This window comes from Artemia franciscana, chromosome 11, assembly GCF_032884065.1.
Source record: "Artemia franciscana chromosome 11, ASM3288406v1, whole genome shotgun sequence".
Lineage (NCBI taxonomy): Eukaryota > Metazoa > Arthropoda > Branchiopoda > Anostraca > Artemiidae > Artemia > Artemia franciscana.
In genome coordinates this window covers 2,087,363-2,108,382 of record NC_088873.1, presented here as the reverse complement: position 1 = coordinate 2,108,382, position 21,020 = coordinate 2,087,363, and the positions used below count along the sequence as shown (strand labels likewise).

Here is a 21,020-nt window from a genome sequence, read left to right as displayed (position 1 = left end):
CTCCATGGGGGGAGGGGGTTTGGGGGAATTCGGGTGTAATAGATTTTACTGGCACTGGGAACTTCTTCTGGGTATTTGCATATTTTTTTGCAATGCCTCTAAACATAGATGGATTTCTTAACCACTTATGTAGGGTATGAGAATTTGAATGCATCACTTTCAAGAATCTTCGATTTATTCCTGGACTACTTAATGCCTTGCCGCATTGGGGGTGCGTTTCACCTCCCTCAATCAGTGGCTCTGCTGAGCGTGGTGCTGCATCTGCATTCATGGATACTGCAGTGTGGTAAGAGCAACTTAATTCAGATAACAAACCGCTATCGGCAGGAGAGACACAAGATGAATAACTAGATAAACTTACATCACTAACAACACTAGAACTCAAAGACTTTGAACTATTTACAATGGTAGGAGTTGAAGCTATTGTTCCATGTCTTGGGAAGCCTTGGTGGGTGTTGAGCGCCTAGGACATCGTTTTTTGAAACGATTGACAAGTCACAGATAACCAAACCAGTCTCACCAGCCTCACTTCTACGCTTCACTTCTTCAACAAGTCTTTTTCTAAGCTCCCTATCATCTCTAGAAAAATCACTATGAAACTGGACACTCTTCTTTTGTTGTCTAGAGATCTGAAGAATCTTCTTCTTGATATTCCACAAAGAGACTGAGAAAAGGAGCAGGGCAGGCCGGGCATGGTACTGGGTCTATTGGTTGAAGCATTTAGCCTTCTGACGTTCGTGATTGGTCCAAGGTTTAAATCATAAGATTAGCAAATAATATGCGTAATTGCATCAGTTTCATCATCAACAATACCATACACTATGATATTCAATCGAAGTTTCTCCCTGTCCTGTTCGGATCTGATTACATTCCTCACTTCTGCAGCAAAACTGGGATTTGTACTTCATATAGTTTCATGAACAATATTATGCTCATCTTGTGTACTGCATTATGAGGATAGCTGAGACTGAATCTCCTTTACATCATTCGAGATTTCCGCTAGTGACTCTTTTAAGTCCACTGTTAAATCTTTGCATAGCTTACGTAGCGAATTGTCAATCACCTTCTCAACCCTTGAGCTAGAGGCAAACCTGTCTGAATCACGAACTTTGCAGAGTTTGCATTGCCATTCACAACCAACATTGTCAGTCTTTTTTTTGAGAAGTTTGTATTCATTGGCTGTCAGCTTCAGACACTCTATGCACAGCCATTGCTTACACTCGTCGTACTTTAGAGTGGATGAATGTTCATCTAATTCTTGAGAGCAAGCTGCACTACAGTCAGTCCCTTTAGCAGGGCTAATTTGATTCCTTTTATTTCGTGGCGGTGGCATTTAGTAACTTTCAACTGCTGGCAACTCTCCAACCAATTAGTAAGATTCTGGTTGACGGTAACTATCTCGCAAAATTTAGTAAATTCAACGCTCTTGGCAACGCTGCTCTTGGCGTAGCCAAAGTAATGGAAGGGGGCAACAATCTTTTTCTTATTTTATTTCAACTAATGACGAAACAGAATGACTATTCACTTCAAATTAAACACTATTTGTTAACAAAGGCATAAATGTAAATAGACTGCTGGATATTATTCTTAACTATTTTTGTCATTTCCTGCTTAGCCTATATTCCGAGTGCTTGTTTTTTCTTCCGTACTTATTCAGCACTATTTATTTACAAAATATTCATGCCAATCACATTCTTGTTAAGAAAATTCAGATTAGTTAAATGGCAAAACAATCCATTTTCTAGGTGGTTTAGTAGAGATTTGACAATGATTTAACTGTTGAAGTGGTGATTAACTATCTGACTACTGGGGATCTTACCCTAATGTTCCCAGTGCTTAGACAGCATTTGAGTAAACAGTTTTGAGTTGCTGTGTATCTCTCATAAACATGGACAGTTGACTCTTAGTAATGGGTATGATGTAGATAAGTGAATAGCTAATGGTTGTGCTTGTTTGTGTGGTTAGGCTCTACTCTTATCTATTAGTAGATTTAAATTTGTTAGTTTTTTATACTTAAATAACATCTTCCAGCAACTATAATTGCAGTAACCTGCAGATATTGCCAGGAAGTGTTGACAAAGGTTGGTTACATACTTTGTTACCTTAATTTACCTTAAATTCAACCTGGAGCAATCTAAGGATTCCTCCTTGTAGAGGTCCTGAGTTGATGATTTGAGTTGAATTCAGGACTCTTTGGTGACCAGGTGCACTGTGCTGATCCATAGCTTCCAAGTTGAGTTTAATCTCTTGAGGACCACTCAGCATCCAGTTTTTGTTTAAAGATGTTCACAGATTCAGGAGTAACAGTTTTTCAGAGAGTTTATTCCAAATGTTGGTGATTCTTGAAGAGATTGAGTGCTGACTCCAAATTGAGTAGGTTGCTTAACAAGTTCCCACTGGTGGCCTCTAGTTCTTGAGTTAGGACCAACAGTGGGAAATAATGCTGGTAGGGTATTAGCCCTCATTAACTTATAGGTTAAAATGGCGTTACCTCTATTTCTCCTGTATACAAGAGTTGGTAGTTTCAGCTTTGCTGGTCTTGCTGGATAGGAAAGTTCCTGCATGGCAAATATCACTTTGGTGGCATATATCTGCACATCTTCCAACACTTTTATGTCTATTTTAATATGAGGGGGGGGGGGGCTAGAGACTTTCCAACTTCAAGTTTATTATGCACAATTCCCTTATACAGAAGACTGATGACTTTAGGGGAACAAGTTGAACGAGTACACTTACTCAGTCCCATGGTTGAATTAGCACCAGCAGCAGACTTCTTAACATGAGTGCTGAATTTTTGTTTCACCATCAATAATGATTCCAAGATCTTTGTCAGTATTTACAGAGGAAAGTCGGTGACCTGAGAGACAATAAGATCAACAAGGGCTCATTTTGCTAAGGTGAAGGACATGGCACTTGACAACATTGAATTTAAGAAGCCAAGCCTCAGCCTATTGGACAAGCAGTCCCAGATAATTTAGTAGAAGGGTTTGATCTTCACAGGACAAGGCTGGTCCAGTGAGCTTCAGGTCGTCAGCAAGGTGTTTTAGTTTACTGCTGATAGTGGAAGGATACTCAACCATATCCTTGTCCCTTCAGAATTCCATGCTTGATATTTTCTATTAATTAGCTTACTTGTTTCTGTAGGTGAAAAAGGTAGTCAAGAAATCTGTAGTTAAAAAATTTCAGCAATGGTTGACACCAATCCTGAAGCTGTCAACTGATTTTTTATAACAGTAGATTTTCTGAAAAAGCTCCACAATTGAATGATATGGTTTTTGAAGTTGAACTTCTCTTGCTTTCTTTAGACTTTTTTATGTAAATTCTTGGTGTTATCTTGTGTTATGGTGTATTCACTTTGACCTACATGGGCTTGTTTGTGTTGCTGTTCATTATCTTGAATGGTAGGATGAAATATCTCCTCTTTCAGAAATATTTCAGAGTAGGGAGGCCAGGTCTTTCTAGTCATTGCTCATACAGGATGTGTTCAAGGATGTATCCAGGGGCTAAGAGGCTTGAACTCCCCCCCCTAATGTTTGTCTGACTTGTAAAAACAAAACAAAATGTATATTAACAAAGTTTTGATGTTTTTTAATGTTTTTTGTGTGTACTGATGTTTTGAGATTCTCTTGTAGAGAAGATCAATTTTTTGTAGAAGCTGCTGATATAAAGAGTTTAGAATTATCTGCATTTAGTTCCAGACAGTTCTTAACCACCTCGGGAGCATCATTTAGTAGAGGTTAAACAGTCTTGGAACTAATTTGGTTCCTTATTAATTATATTATACTTATTATTAATTATATTTATTATTATAATATATACTTTTATAAAATTATACTTATTAATTTGGTATACAGCAACAATCTGAGTTCTGTCAGGTAGAAAGCTATGGGTTCACTTGGCAACATCATTGTTTAGCTAATCTACATACATCTTTATCATCAAGTAATTATGAGACATTTTATCAGAGGCCTTAGCCTGTTCCAGGAGGAAAACGTCAACAGTAAATTCATTTTCCAGCAAGTCTGATATAGAGTTTTAGGACTGTATTAGATTTGTTTTGTTTTTATGGACATTCCTTTCCTGAACCCATTCTGTCCACTAAGAAGGAGACCATTCTTTGGCATCATTAATTATCCCTTTGATAAGCTTGGCCATGACTGAAGTAAGAGTGATAGGTTGGTAGTTATATGGCTAAATTCTAGATCCTATATTTCTTAAATATTGGAATAATAATGACCATTTTCTGTTGGTATGTAGGCTCTTAGTTTTGAGGGACAGCTTAAATAGCAAACAGAGCAGCTATATCAGCAAGTTCTTCAAGGAGCTGGGGACGTGTGCCATCTGATCCCCTAGCTTTTTCAGAGATATATTTTGCTCAACCTTTTCTTAATCTTGTCTTTAGCAAAATGAATTTTGCGTATTTGGTACTTGACAGGCTTAGGGGTAGGGAATGGTGGCTAAGTGAGGGAGTCCACAGACCAGATGTAAATGTACTATTTAACAAATTTACAATGTCCTCTGGATCTTCCAACTTTTTCCCTTCCCATGCAGCTACCCACAACATTCCCTGACCCTTATACGATTAAAATAATTAATCTAACCACATAATTCACTTTCTATATAGTATAGGATATAGATTTTACAATGATTTAACTGCTGAGGTAGGTATTAGCTGTCTGACTACAGGGCATCTTTCCTTAAATAGGCTATATCCTTTAGGACTCTTGTTGGCTTAAATACTGCTAATATAATAATATGAATTACTCTTTCAAAACCTGAGCTAATGAAAAAGAGATAAAAAATCTAAAATCAATATAAAATTTCTTTGTCATAACTAAGATAGTTTATACTCTTTTGAAAGTTTTGGCTTTGCACTCTTCTAAGCTAAGAAAATAGGAAGCAGTAGAAGTCATCTTCCTTTCATGCATGAATAATGGAATTTAAGGTATAAGTTTTGCTCTGGGGGCGTACGAGGCATATATAGAAAGGGTGATTATGTAAAACATGAGTAGGGCTGAAAACCATCATGCCTTCTTAATACCAGAACATAATTTACACTTTACTGAAAACAAAATACATTTAAAATGTTTTCATTTTGTTTTTGCTTGTTTAAAATGTTTTTACTAGATCATGATATTAAGTTTTATTTTTCAGGTCAACTTCGGAAGCTATAAAATTAAATTAAAAGATGTTGTTTGTGTCAGGATTAAAAATCGTTGAAAAAGTTGCTCCAACATACAAATAGCAACCCATATTGCGGATTCTTATAGAAGAAAACTGAAAAGATATAAAAAATTTTTTTTTGATTACTCTGGTCCTTGATGTGTCAATAAAAGCAAACTTCAATTGCAAATCCCCCCCCCCCCAAAAAAAAAACAACAAAACAATAAAACAACAAATTTACCTATTTGGGATCAACAACAAAGCAATAAGATATGTTTGATATTCCTTTTTGTTAAAAAACTGCTGACAAAAATTTAAAACTGAGGAAGTTGAACTGAAAAGCCTTTCAAGAAATTTTTTAGGAAGTGTCATCTAAAAACTAATAGTGTAGTTCTCTGAAGGAGGGGTGTGCACCCCTTAAAAGTCATGTTATTATGTTTTCGCCTTTGGCAGATAAACCTTGTCTGGACAATTATTTTGTCCTTTGCTTAGTTCCTTAAATTTTGACTTGTCACACGTTTTGACTGACAGTTTACATATTTTTTTAGGCTTAATTTATACTTGTTCTTATAGGCCTGCAGCGGTATTGAAGATATTGGTGAAGCATTTATGCATTTAGAAGAAACTAACTGGAATCTATTGGTATGTTACCTGATTTTTTTTTTTGTATCATTGTTTCTTATTCATTTGAATGTTTCACTGAGAATGCCAAAATCAAAGAACATGTCTAATAAAATAAATATTTTGTTAGTTATTTTTGCTGAATAATAAAACATAGCTAGATAATTTACACATATACATATTCATAAAAAATAAATTCTTTAAACTAAGTCCTCTGGCTTGTCCATGAACTTAAAGAAACAAGCTGTACTTGTGGCATGCCATGACTAAAAATTTATCACAGCTGATTGTAAGCATGAACTTACTACACAACCGTTGCTGATACTGCAAATTAGTATATACATCTTTTGCCGCTTAGCTGCTACTGGAGTTACAATAATAACAAAAAGAAGAAATTAAAAGTTCAGACATTCGACTATACTCCTCCACTTACCTCAAACAACCATTGAAAGAAATAATTTAAGTAATAAACTCAAACTTATTATTTAGAATACATTTTCCTCTAAAGGTCTTTGTCTTTTTTTAAAAACATGTACACACTAGTTGTATACTATTTTTATATTAACCCTTACATTAAGAAGAAGCATATTATACTCCTCTGATGGATCAAATTCTTTCCCACTTTTTCAAATAGCAAATATTGTTAAAGCACATTAAAACGCAAAAGAATCTCGAAAGATGTACCTAAAATCTTTTTAGTATCAGAAGCCCCCCTTCCGTAATTCTACTTGTGTGTGCTTCTGATTTTAGTAATCTTTTTTCTTGACTTCTTTCTTAAAGCTTCATGGCAATTTTTGATAATTTTCAAATTTAATATTGTTTTATATTTTAGGAGGCTTTACAAAGAGTATTACCAGAAACAAGTCAAAATTTCGTATCCCCACCTGTAGAAGTTGTAAATTCGCCAGACGTCGAGTTTATAGAAGAGACTCCGTTGCTCCACCCTCTTCCATCTGCTCCCTATCTTCCACCGAGGTTTTTCCCCGCAGATATTGGACCAGATTTGAATACACCCCGAGCTTTGGATATAGCTGTGATTGGTAGCTATAAAACCTTCAATTTTATACTGTCTGAAGAGGAAACACTAGGTAGGCTGTTCTATCAAAATTCTATAAACTATTTCTTAAAATGGTAATGAACATTATGATTCTATAAGGTTACATAATGTTTTTCAGTTTTTCACTAAATAAAAGCAGGGTCTAATAATAATCTGGGTAATATGTTTGAATATCTGCTCATAGTATAGAGAAATTATTCACGGTATAAATTTGTTATTATTTTAAAAAGCTGATTCACTTTTTTATTCTGCATTTGTAAAAAAAAATTTCAGCCTTTTCCTTGAACATCTCTTCCCCCTTGTAAGTATTTTAAAAACTTTAATAATGATCAATTTTAATTTTTTCGTTGCGATTGGAAAAAAAAAATCATGATATCAAAAAACTTGTTGATGTTAACCACAATTATTGTCATTTTAAAATAAAACTACCCCTTCCTAGATTTTTTAAAATGGATCCCCCTCCTCTACATCTGAATTAACACCACTGATTCCAGTGCAAGATGAAGTACATTTACTGTATTAAAAAATATAGAAAAGGATTGAAATGTAGGAGACACTGTTTTTTCTTTTTTATAATTGTTATTATTATTTTTTTATTATGATAACATCAAAAAAGACATTTAGCAATTAAAATATAACAATAGTTTCTCTCAACATCTAAGAGGGGGGTCGAGGCAGCTGATATTTATTTATTTAATTGAAATATTAAATCATTATTAAAGATTACGCCTGTTTATCATTAATCGAAGTCATTAAAAAAATATTTTATCACTGTTTATCTACCTGTGGAGTTCTCTGTAGATGTGGAGAAACAGCATAAAGCTAGTAGGTTACTGTTGATGAATAAGGTATAACTGTATATGTATAACTGTATATGTATATGTATAACTGTATGTATAACTGTATAACTGTATATGTATATACTGTTGATGAATAAGGTATGTTGATGAATTGATGATATAAGTTGTAGGTACTATAAATAAACAAAGTAAAAATCCTTAATAAGAGATTTTACTAAAAAGTAAAATTTTTAGTAAAATCTTGTGAAAATTGGTAACCTTTAAAACTTGCAATGGGATTATTCATTTGCTGAAATACTTTCAGTATGGCATTCATTCTAAATTTTAAATGAATTTTCTGAATTAGCAATTAATTTTGAAAATAATTTTCTGGCACTAGCGTCTCAAAATTCCGAGTGGTTAATCACCACTAAGGAGGACAAAGGGTTTGAGAAGTTGCCACTGCTAGAACGAACAACTGAAATCGTCACACTACATAGTCAGTTGTAGCCAATACAGTGGACAGAAATGTCTCTTTTTTTTACTATTTTGCCCTTCTGGCCATCACTCTTCAATGGGAAGACCTTGTTATACAGGCTTGAACTCTATGTTAAGTTCTGACCTACTCTGCAGGGATTGCCTGAGGTCCTGATGAGTTTCTAGTTGTGGTCTTATTCACAAAGCTTTGGAAAGATGCTACTGCTAGCACTAACACTCAAATCTTTACACCACATAGCCGCCTATGGCCAGTGTAGTAGAAAGCAATGTCTTCTTAGACTATATATCTCCCTACTGCCTTGCTTTATCTGATAGAGGTTTAAATTACTGGTTTCATTTTGCCCTGCTCTGTGGGAACTGCTTGCAGTCCTTTACAGGTTTCTAGTTTTAGCCCCAATATTGAGGCTTTGTAAAGGTGCTATTGCTAGAGGCTGTAGTAGCACTAGGAACCTACTGGTCATCATTCTTCGAGCAGAAGGCCTGGTGATATAGATTTGAACTCCATGTTGCATTCTACCCTGCTCTCTGGGGACTGCCTGCAGTCTTTTACGGGTTTCTAGCTGTAGCCTCAATTTTGGAGCTTTGTAAAGGTGCTATTGCTAGAGGCTGCAGTAGCACTAGGAACCTGCTGGTCATCATTCCTCGAGCAGAAGGCCTGGTGATACAGACTTGGAACTCCATGTTGCATTCCGCCCTACTCTGTGGGGACTGCCTGCAGTCCTTTACGGGTTTCTTGTTGTAGCCTCAATCATTGGGCTTCGTAAAGGTGCTATTGCTAGAGGCTGCAGTAGCGCTAGCAACCTGCTGGTCATCATTCTTCGAGCAGAAGGCCTGGTGATACAGGCTTGAACTCCATGTTGTATTCCGCCCTGCTCTGAGGGGACTACCTGCAGTCCTCAAACATTTATAGTTGTGGTGTTATGACATTGTAAATAGATATATCTGGTTGATGATTTGTATTGAGAGTAATTCAAAGGGTATCTAGAGCATAGGAAAGCTATTGATTTGTTGTGTTGCGCTTTTTAGGGCACTTGGTATTAACCAAGTGATATAGCAATCGCAAATTCTGTCAGTCTGTCAGTCCCGGTTTTGCTACTTTAGGCACTTCCAGGTAAGCTAGGATGATGAAATTTGGCAGGCGTATCAGGGACCGGACCAGCTTAAACTAGAAATAGTCGTTTTCCCGATTTGACCATCGGGGGGGGGGAGTGGGGGGCCCGTTAATTCGAAAAAATTGAAAAATTGATGTATTTTTAACTTACGAACGGTTGATCAGATCTTAATGAAATCTGAAAATTGAAAATAGCAATCGCAAATTCTGTCGGTCTGTCTGTTTGTCGGTCCCGGTTTTGCTACTTTAGGCACTTCTAGGTAAGCTAGGACGATGAAATTTGGCCGGCGTATCAGGGACCAGACCAAATTAAATTAGAAATAGTCGTTTTCCCGATTTGACCATCTGGGGTGGGGGGGGGGGGTGGGGGGCCGGTTAATTAAAAAAAAATAGAATGGTTGATCAGATCTTAATGAAATTTGATGTTTGGAAGGATATCGTGTCTCAGAGCTCTTATTTTAAATCCCGACCGGATCTGGTGACATTGGGGGGAGGGGAGTTGGGAGGGTGAAACCTAAAATCTTGGAAAACACTTAGAGTAGAGGGATCGGGATGAAACTTAGTGGGAAAAATAAGCACAAGTCCTAGATACATGATTGACATAACCGGAACGGATCCGCTCTCTTTGGGGTACTTGGGAGGGGGGGGGGGGGGTAATTCTGAAAAATTAGGAAAAATGAGGTACTTTTAACTTACGAATGGGTGATCGGATCTCAATGAAATTTAATATTTAGAAGGATATCGTGTCTCAAAGCTTTATTTTAAATCCCGAACGGATCTGGTGACATTGGGGGGAGTTTGGGGTGGGGGAACCTAAAATCATGGAAAACGCTTAGATTGGAGGGATCGGGATGAAAATTGGTGGGAAAAATAAGCAGAAGTCTTAGATACCAGATTTACATAATTGGAATGGATTCGCTCTATTGGGGGGGAGGTTAATTTTGAAAAATTAGAAAAAATGACGTATTTTTAACTTACGAAGGAGTGATCGGGTCTTCATGAATCTTCACATTTAGAAGGACCTCGTAACTCAGATCTCTTATTTTAAATCTCAACCGCATCCAGCGTCATTGGGGGGCAGTTGGGGGGGGGACCAAAAATCTTAGAAAACACTTAAAGCGGAGATATCAGGATGAAACTGGATGGGAAGAATAAAAATCTGTCTAAGATACGTGACTGACATAACCGGACCAGATCTTCTCTCTTTGGTGGAGTTGGGGGGGGGGGTAATTTTGAAAATTGAGGTATTTGTAACTTACGAAAGGGTGACCAGATCTTAATGAAATTTGATATTTAGAAGTATCTTGTGCTTTAAAGCTCTAATTTTAAATTCTGACCAGATCCTGTGACATTGGGGGGAGTTGGAGGGGGAAACTGGAATTCTTGGAAAACGTGAAAATTGGGGTATTTTTATCTTACGAATAGGTGATCGGATCTTAATGAAATTTGATATTTGGACATTTTTTTAAGCAAATGTCCTTGATACGTGATTGACGTAACCGTACTGCATATGCTCTCTTTCCGGGAGTTGGGAGAGGGATTCAGTGATTTGGCGAGTTTGGTGTTTCTGGACGTGCTAGGACGATGAAAATTGGTAGGCGTGTCAGGGAGCTGCACAAATTGACTTGATAAAGTCTTTTTCCCCGATTCGACCATCTGGGGGGGGGGGGCTAAAGGGAGAAGGAAAATTAGAAAAATTAGGTATTTATAACTTACGAGTGGGTGATCGGATCTTAATGAATTTTGATATTTAGAAGGACATCGTGACTCAGAGCTCTAATTTGGATCCTGACCGGCATTAAGCCTCTGACTTTCGTTTTAAATCGATCTATTGATTCTTATAATTTTGTTAGAGCTCTTACCATATGAGCTCTTGGCTCGTAGCTCTTCTTGCCTCGTCACAAGTGCCATACGAGCTCTTAGCTCTTGTCTTTTGTTAGTAAGTTTCCAGTATTCTCCAGATCTAGTATCAATACCAGGAGTGAAGATATACCATTCAGAAACCAGACCTCTTATCCCTTTTTGTAATACGCCATTAAATGTTAATTTATTTTCTTCAGTGACCTCTTCATTGCATGCTGTGTCTTGTCACCCACTTTCTTAAATAAACGAAGAATTAAGGCTTGAGTTAATGAGCCTGTCTTAGTTACCGATAGTTTTATTTCATCCGTAGTAATATTTAATCATAATATAACTGTCCAAATTAAATCTTATTTCGTGCACAAATATGTTTTAAATTTTTTTAAGTTGGAATCTAGACCCATTGATAACCCACTATCAAAGACAATTTATAAGGGAAAATTAATTAATTAAAAGCGCTAATTACTGAAAAGCGCTGTCAAGTTTAACTAACTAGTCCTGCTTCTTTATTTTTACGGCTCAACGTGGCAATGTGGTAGCGCAGCAGATTGTTCCCTGAAAGGGAACCTGAACCTGATTGGTTCAGGCTCCTGAACCTGATTGAACCTATCTGAGGCCTGAGGTTTGATCCCCAGCAGTTGGATGTGCGCAGTGATTTATCACCATTTCTGGGGATTTTTTATATTGTCTAAGCAGAAATCACTAGTTTTGAAGAAGATCTCTAAATCAACCAATAAATAACTGAAATCTGGTGATTTTTCTTTCACTGAGTCACAACCCTGGTTGTGCATCAAGCTTGCCGATTGTCCGTGTAAAAAAAGACCGCCTGACGATTGAGATGTCGGTAATTTTTGTTGCCTTATTTGCCATTAATGGTTTTGGTGGATCTTAATTGCCAACGTCGTAAAACTGACGAAATCGTTGCGCTGCTTTGTAGTCTCATAATTTTGAAACAACCAAACAAATAATATTAGAAAATCGTGTCTTTCAGCTGTGAATAGACCTAAGTTGGCAACAGCGGACAAAAAAATGTTTTTTTTCTTTAATGTTCTCGGAACTTAGATGAACGGATGAACGGTAAAGACGTAGATAATATCGAAAACCACACTGCCTTTCCGTGACGATACATTAAAGTTAAACAGTGATAAATATTGTAAAAACACTAAATATTTCTGTCACATATGCAGTGACTGTCATCAGCAGTAATACTGATGACGGTCACTGCATTTGTGGTCACTATATATATATAGTAGTATTACTACTGATGATGGTCACTGCATATGCGACCGAAATATCTAGTATTTTTTGGGAAATGTTTCACTCTCTATTAAAAGTATTTATTTATATTTGGACTTTTATTGATCGGAGATAATAAATTTTATGAGAAAGAGTGGCTTCAATGAATTGAGGAATTCACATAGTCATGTGAGTTCCGGCTGTCATGTCTGCTTGAAAGAGAAATCTTCTTATAAAACTTTTATTAAAAAAAAAAAAAAAATTACGTGAATACATATCTAAAATCGAAAGCATTTGGTACCTTTTTTAATAGTACACCAAGAGGGTGTACTTATTAAAAAAAAAACGATAAGACTTTTTTTTGTTTAAAAAAAAAGAAAAAACTTGAACACCGGTTTTGAGTACCTATCTGAAAATGTACATTTTAACCAGTTCACAAATGGGAGGATTTTACTGATTTTAACAAAGTTTCCCTTGCCGTAAAACAAAGTTTTCTGCCTTGATGTGCAGCACCAAGTGTCGCCCCACACGGTTTATTCTTCATAGGACTATAAGAAATTCGCCTACCAAACTGATTATCAGTGCCTTAAATTCATATTTCTTGTTTATTCAAGTGATTTTGTTATTTTTTCTTCTAGGAAAACTAAAGAATTTGATTTCTATAAAGGCTGGTATACCTGGATGTCAAATAAGTTTAACAGGTTGGCCTGATGATAACGTTCCCCAGTCTGACAGTGTGAAACTTAGAAGCCTTAATCTACCTCAAAAGACAACACTATACATGATTTCACCAATCGAACCTGTTTTGCCAAATACCGATGAGTAAGTCTATAGGTCTTTTCTGTTGTCTATTTGTTAACTAACAGCATTTTTGTCAATAACGTTCCTATGCTGAACGTTTTGTCAACCTTAATATTTGGCAATATTAACAACGAATGGATAATAATATTATCCATGCTGGGTGGCTGGCGCGCTAGACTTGCAATCCCATTTCTTTCAGAGCGGGGGTTTAAGTTCTGCCCATTATTTGATTTTAGGAGGGGATCAGTGATTTGTCTAGACGTAAACATATTCGACTCAGCGCCAAGTGTATATTTTGAGCCATTCGGGGAAGGTAAATAGGTAAGGTATGCGAAAGTACTGGATAGCTGACCCCCAACCCTGTATTGCACTTCATGCCTGAAGGACCAGGAAATGGATATCGGTATCGTTGGCAGGGACTTTAAAGTATAGTGCCGAATCTTTTGCCTTACCTTACCTGCTCTTAGATAGAAGTTTTTTTTATTGGTTTGTAGATACAAACATGGCAGCCAACATTAATTATTAGGTAAGAATTTAAAAATCTGTGAATTGTGTAAAAAGTTTCTCAGAATGTCCTGATTTGACCCTATCAGGAGCTCTGAAGGGCTGAACTTATGTTGCGAAGTAGTTAAAAAAATAAGTTAAAAAAATAAAAGAAAAAACACACACACACCTAATACTGGCTGAAGAATGCGATCACATAGACCGAATTTCCAATTCTGTTGGTCATCTTATCAGATTGGTAAAAAATGAAAATATATACTTATATTTGGGTCATAACTTGTCAAAAGATTAAAAACAAGCAAAACTAGTTACACAGACACATAAATAAGGAAGCATAAATCTGTAAAAAAGGAGAAGAAATGACACCGAACTTATTTAGGAGCTGAAGAAGGAAAGTAGTGGCATTAGCTTTGTGGATGATATTTTGTCATGGATATCCAGCTCTAAATTTGAAGAAAATGTGACTCCAAGTAATTTGAATGAGGACACGTAAATTTGAGGAGGAATAAGACATTACAAAGGGGTGGGTATTTAAGGTAATGTGTTGGTATTATCATGGTTTTAGGAAGGTTTATTTTCAGGTCTAAGTATGAGGCATAATGTCGTTGAGGATACGACATAATGCCTCAGGCTTTTATGTCTAATTTCTATAGAATGTTTCTTTAGCCGTTAGGTCATCAAGTGAATTTCCATCTGTGGAAATCCTTTAAAGAGACTTTTGATTATCACTGAAACAAGGAGGGGACCTCGAGATATCCTCCCCCAAATGTGGGCCTGGCAAAGGAAGACGTTTTTTTTTCTGGGTCACAACCTTTGGAAGTTGTGGTCTTAGAAACCTGGAAGGGATCTAATTTGATGAGAAATTGAAGGCTCTATTGCCCATTTTAAGGACTTTAAAGATTTAAATTTTAAGGATTAATTTAATTTTAAGGATTTTAAGGACCAACTAAGGACCATTAATTTTAAGGACTTTAAGGACTTAAATTTTAAGGATTAACTTAATTTTAAGGATTTTGAGGACCATTTAAGGACCACTTATTTTAAGGACTTTAAGGATTTTAAGGATTAATTTAACTTTAAGGATTCTAAGGACCAATTAAGGACCATTAATTTTTGGGTAATGAACCTCCCTCATATGTCCTTCTCTGCAACCCCCTTGCCCAGTGAACTGGGAATATTTTTATTCTTGAAAGATAGATTTACAGGTCGGACTTACGAAACACTGGTAAGTTTTTCCCTTTAAAATAAAATCTTTCCCAACCCCATAGAGTATGTAAACTTCCATAAGGAACTAATCCCTAGCTACAATGTGTAATGGTGGTGAAATCCAGTCTTTGTTTTTCAGGATAGCCCAGAGATTGTCCCTAAACTATAGGCTCATAATACATGATGATACAAATAAGAAAGTTCATCAGATCCCATTCCCAGGAACGAAAACGATATTGGAAGTGAAACAAGATACAAACCACCTAACGGATATACCTGTTCGCTGTCAAGATTGGAAAGGATGGCCCCCAGAAGCTACTGATGACGTAAGAGCCCTTTTTCGATTCTTTCAATTTTATAATCAATCAATCTAATAGTAATTCATCACCCTCATGTTGAGACCGCCTCTAGATTCTTCTGCTTAGATTTTGTATGCCTAGCGAACTTTTATTTAAGTCACCGCTGGACTCGGCCTGATTTTGTCCGCCTTCTTCAACTGATCTCTTCGTTCTTGTAATCTTCAAACTTTTTTCTTTCTGAAGCACTTACTGAGTGCGTTGAGAGTAAAGACTGAGTGCGTTGAGAGTAAAGACGAACAAAAGTAAAAACCCACCTATGGCTCCTTTTTTCATTTCAGCATTATTACCACATAGTTTTTACTCGTCTTAAGATTAATCGTAAGGGATCCTCGTAAAGGTGCAAAATGATGTTTTTATCCAATTTTGATCATATTTTCTTTTCTGCCTATCAGCTATGGCTTCAAAATTTCTTAAATAATTTCCGAGACCACACTGGCTAAGCATGACAAAACAAAAATGTCGCAAAGAAGAGAAAGCGAGAAGAATAACACCCATTGAAAAGTAGAAGAGAACTATGCAAAGATTTTGTTTTAGACCTCGGCTCAATCGTCTTCAGTGTAGAATAGAATAATAATAATAATAAAAAATACAGATAAGAGTCCACAGGGCAATACAAAAACAAGCTTAAAACAAACAACATAAATGAAGACCCTTTCATCATTACTTGGGAGGGAGTAAATTCCTGGGAGGGAGTAAAAAAGATGCTTTGAATAAATTGGGATGGAGAAGGAGCGTGCTTAGCTGTGTTGGCCTCAGGTGGCTTGTTGTTGCAGTGTGTTGTTAGTAGTAGTAGTAGCATACTTTTTAAGAAGATTTTACGCTTCACCTTAAGTCTCAAAAATACTGATTCGAAATTAACAGCCTAAAACAAACTACAAACTAGAACTTAACCGAAATTATAACACTTCAAAATGCTAACTAAAACAACTGTTTGTTTTCACAGGTCAGATGTGGGTGTAATGCTTCTTAAAAGAGCCGTCTCCCCCCCCCATCTCGCCCTAAAATGAAGACCTTTTCATCGTTACTTGGGAAGTCTTCTTTTAAGTATAGTGTTTTTTTTATATTGTCCTGTGGGCTCTTGTCTATTTTTTATTATTATTCTATTCTGCACTGAAGCCGGTTGAAGGAGGCCTCGACTGAAATATTTGCATAGTTTTCTCTATTTTTCACTGGCTGTTATTTTCCTCGTTTTGAGGACTTATATAAACGAACCGTGTTCGTTTCAATGCATGCTGAATTCGCATTATTTCAAGGAGCAACCTTTAAAATAGAGCGCTTATAAACGTACTTCAAACGGTTTATAATTACACAAATAGGTTTAGTTTCAATGGAATAGTAAATATTGGGATATTTGTTGTCCGCTGTCTGAAATTAGAATATTCTAATTTTGGAGGATCTGTGTTTTAAACCGCTGCAATTAGAAATGTAAGATTTCCGTTAAAGCGGCGAATGTATATATATATATATGATATATATATATATATATATATATATATATATATATATATATATATATATATATATATATATATATATATATTTATATATATATATATATATATATATATATATATATATATATATATATATATATATATATATATATATATATATATATATATATATATATATATATATATATATATATATATATATATATATATATATATATATATTCCTCACTTCCAGAAGCCCTCAGGTCCTTCACGTACCTTTAAAAAAAAACCCGGACAATCTAAGTTAGTACAATATTCAGGATATTCAAATATTCAGGATTTCATTGACTTTAAACACCATTTTTGAATGCAATAGTCTTTATTATCATAGTAAGTAACTTCATTATTGTGAGTACGAAACAAATAATTGAAGAAAAAACGGGTTTAATTTTTTTAAATAAAGCAGTGACAACAAAATAAAATAAAAACTACACTTTAACTAACAAAAAATAAAAATACTCCGAATATTTCGGCCCCACCTCCGGGAGCCTTTCTCAACGGAAAAAAAAAAAAACAAAAAGGGAGAAAATTACAACAATTTAAGACTATTTTTAAGACATTTTAAAAAATGCCACGACAACTAAACCAAACTAAAAATATAAACAATCAAACATAAAAGAAACAAGAACTCACATTTTTAAAACAAACACTCCCGCACTTGACTGTAACTTTAGAAAAAACTGCAATAATTGTTTCTATTGGCACTTTCCTCTGCCACAATCGCTGTATAAATGGGGATATTTTTAAAACAAACACTCCCGCACTTGACTGTAACTTTAGAAAAAACTGCAATAATTGTTTCTATTGGCACTTTCCTCTGCCACAATCGCTGTATAAATGGGGATATTTTTAAAACAAAAACAATTATTTTTTTTAATTGTTTTAATTGTTTTAATTGTTTAATTATTAAAACAATTAAAATTATCATTAATTATTTTAATTGTTTTAATTTATTTAATTGTTAGTTAAAGTGTAGTTTTTATTTTATTTTGTTGTCACTGCTTTATTTAAAAAAATTAAACCCGTTTTTTCTTCAATTATTTGTTTCGTAAATGGAAAAGCAGTGTGGTCTAAGAAATTATTATTGTGAGTAGGAAATCAGTAAACAAATAAAGACGCTTTTCTGATCTTTCTTGTCTGAAAAAAAACAAACTTCCATATTTTTATGGATATGACCTTAACACATCAAAAATGGGGTTATCTAACACTCTGAATTGAATGATTTAATTTTGTCAAGATCATTTGCTACTTTTGGCGGTAAATCCTCCCTTTTTTTAAAATCAAGCACATTATCTCAGGCTTGTAGCTTTTGATGAGTTATTTTAAACTTGGAAGAATTTTATGTATTAAGAATCCCCATAAAAAGCCAATTCCTTTTGGGCTACCAGACCATCGTAGACAGAGTTTTAATAGCTCATATTGCTTATATATAAGTTCTTCCTATAAATTCCACCATCTGCAAGTTCCACATGGTACTAAAAACGGCTCTTTTGGTGCCATGTCTCAAGTGGAAAAGCTGGGGCTAGTGGGCTATGAGAACTTTTTGGAAAATTTCTAATGGCTCATTTGAAAGCTATTGATCATATCTACCTGCTTTTTGTCAATTCTACCATCCGTAATTGTCATATAGAGCTAAAACCAGCTTTTTTGGAGCCATTTCTTGACTGCAAAAGATTGGAAGCATAAAGCGGTACCGATTACAACAATTCTGGTCTAAATCCTTAAGGGGAGATTTAGAAAAAACCTGTATGCTCCCCCTCCTGTAAAGCGGTACCCTTTTGTAAGTTTTATTGGTCCGTGAGTTCGCTACGAAATCTTTTTCTTTAACACGTTCAGCGCTCGTTGAGGCTCGTAAAATTATTTTTAAGGAATCGAATGTTCTTAAGAGGAAGAAATTCATAGAATACCAAATAATTGGATTTGGAAATTCTAGATGACTATTCCTTGACGTATGCCCCTCCCCCTGTTCGCAAAAGTTCAGCTTCATCAAATATTGCTTACTGGTCTCACTCTTTAAAATAGAAACCATAGCTAATGCTCTGTTTTACAATAGCCAATTACAAACGTATTTTCTGAATAAGGTACAATAACTATGCTTTTCGGATGACATACCATAGTCCCTGGGAAAAGGGCTGTAAGATACGCAATTATGGTCCTAATAAAACCAGTAGATTATATGTGTATTATTATCAACATTTGTGCTTTTTAGAGTTTTGTTACTATTAGCCCATGTTGCTCCACATTTGCAGTTCGTAACCATGACCTGTTTGACATAGGCCCTAATATTTTGCCCTCATGTCCGAAAGCCTTTATCAGCGAATAAAACTCCTCTAAATAGCTAGAAATACGAGTAAGTTGTAAAAGAAGGAAATAATAAGCATCTGATATCTCGTTTGGGGGTTAGGTTCCAAGGTTAGGCGTATAAGGATGCCGAGGCCAGGCCAATCACCCGTGTACCGGAAGTGAAAACTCATCGGAACTTATTCCATGCTTTGTTGAATGGAATAGACTAACCCCGATGAATTATTCGAATCCTTCGAATTTCAACAAATATTTTTGTTTCTTTAGGGTAGATAGGGGGGGGGGGAGAGGGCTCTTTTGAGAAGCTTTACTCCCATATCTGACCTTTGAAAATAAACAGTTTTTTTAGTCAACATTTTGAAGTGTTGAATTCCGGTTAAGTTCTAGTTTGTAGTTTTTTTTTAGGCTGTTAATTTCGAATCAGTATTTTTGAGACTTAAGGTGAAGCGTAAAATTGTCTTAAAAAGTATGCTACTACTACTACTAACAACACACTGCAACAACAAGCCGCCTGAGGCCAACACAGCTAAGCACGTTCCTTCTCCATCCCAATTTATTCAAAGCATCTTCTTTACTCCCTCCCAGGAAGTGCCCATATCCCTCAAATCTTTCCTTACAACATCCTCCCATCCCATTCGGGGATGACCTGCTTTTTGTTTGGGCCTAGGCGGTTGGCCGACAAGGACAAACTTTGGCGATGTCGCCTTTTCTCATTTTAGCCTTAGAAAACGCGATAGAAGTACATTTTTCGTTAATAATTCAGTTTTGATTTTGTCTCAGAAGCTATATATAAGATAATTAAGGCTTAGCGGAAGTCCAAGCATTTTACTCCCTAGTCAATTCTTTTTCAGAGGTGGCAACTCGGTCAAAGACAAAGTTATCAGTTTTCTTCGTTGCTCCAACTAAACAAACGTGAGAAGGTTGAACTTAAGGCGTTTCTCGCTCAAAATTACGATTAGGCGCAGGTTATTCTTAGCAATTTTTCTTGTAATTATCTATAAAATATTTTTTTTTTATCTTTTTTAACCGGCAGTTTGGTGTCTGCACAATACTTATTCTCCAGACTCTGTTTAAACCGGTTACAACTAACTAATGCCTCATTGAATTGCTCAAGAACAATCTAAGTGGTTAGTTCCATGGTCTAATTTATGTATTCTCACGCGCTCCGATTACAACTGCATCTAGTCTTTTGAGGGGAATTTTTGACTTCGGAACACAAATATGTAAAGTATTTGAAGGGACTGCAGCCAGCAAGTATATATTATAGAAATAAGTTTCTGATTGTTGAATAGAATATTTTTTGCTCTATTTTTTTATACCCCACAACAACAGTGTCAAGTGTAGCAATCTAGAATGCAAACCCGAAACAGGTTTTATAATTATTTTGAAATAATATTAAAAAATAATTGTCGACTTTAAGATTTGATTAGATCAAAACATTGACCATATTTTTCTATATCTGTTAAAATAAAAACCGCCGAAATCACTAATTCAGGAACGTCAGGCAAACTCCAAATGTTTAACATGGAAGGTATAGGAAGATTCCTCGAGAGCCCACCCTGCCTAAAAAAGTTCTGGATTAGCTTTCATAAGTAAAAATTATTTGGCTTGTATTTCTTGTTAGAAAAGGTGAAGAAAATGTGCAAGTTTTTATAAAGGAACAACAAAAATGCCGATGAGAATTAAAAAAAAGAAGAAATTACAAATTGCGTTTAAAACTTAATAGTCAATTGAACAAATTGAAATAAAACGAAAAAAAGAAATAACATGTAAAAAAAGTGCAAAAAAGCACATATTTTCCTTATCACTTTACTATTTAGAGCAAAGAAGCGTGTTTTAAATCCTATTTCCTAAAAATATTTTAGGAAGATAATGTAGAGAAGATGGTTTGACTGAAATCTATTACTTTATTTTTACTTTAAGTATCTAGAAGAAATTTGGTGTTTCGGAGCGATTTTACTTCATGAGAATAATTTACTTGGAACAGGAAGTAATTTGTAGGAACCCTGGTTTTCATATCGAAACCTT

General features: G+C 35.4%; 1 protein-coding gene across 1 annotated transcript in view; it reads left to right on the top strand.

The window, feature by feature from the left end:
* Nucleotides 1–21,020, top strand: part of LOC136032674 (FAS-associated factor 1-like) — a 127,620-nt gene that overhangs the window by 8,715 nt on the left and 97,885 nt on the right. Inside the window, exons 2-5 of the mRNA XM_065712967.1 lie at nt 5,737–5,805; nt 6,617–6,872; nt 12,964–13,147; nt 14,976–15,162. Of these exons, the coding sequence (XP_065569039.1) occupies nt 5,737–5,805; nt 6,617–6,872; nt 12,964–13,147; nt 14,976–15,162 (696 nt within the window). The remainder of the gene's footprint in view (nt 1–5,736; nt 5,806–6,616; nt 6,873–12,963; nt 13,148–14,975; nt 15,163–21,020) is intronic.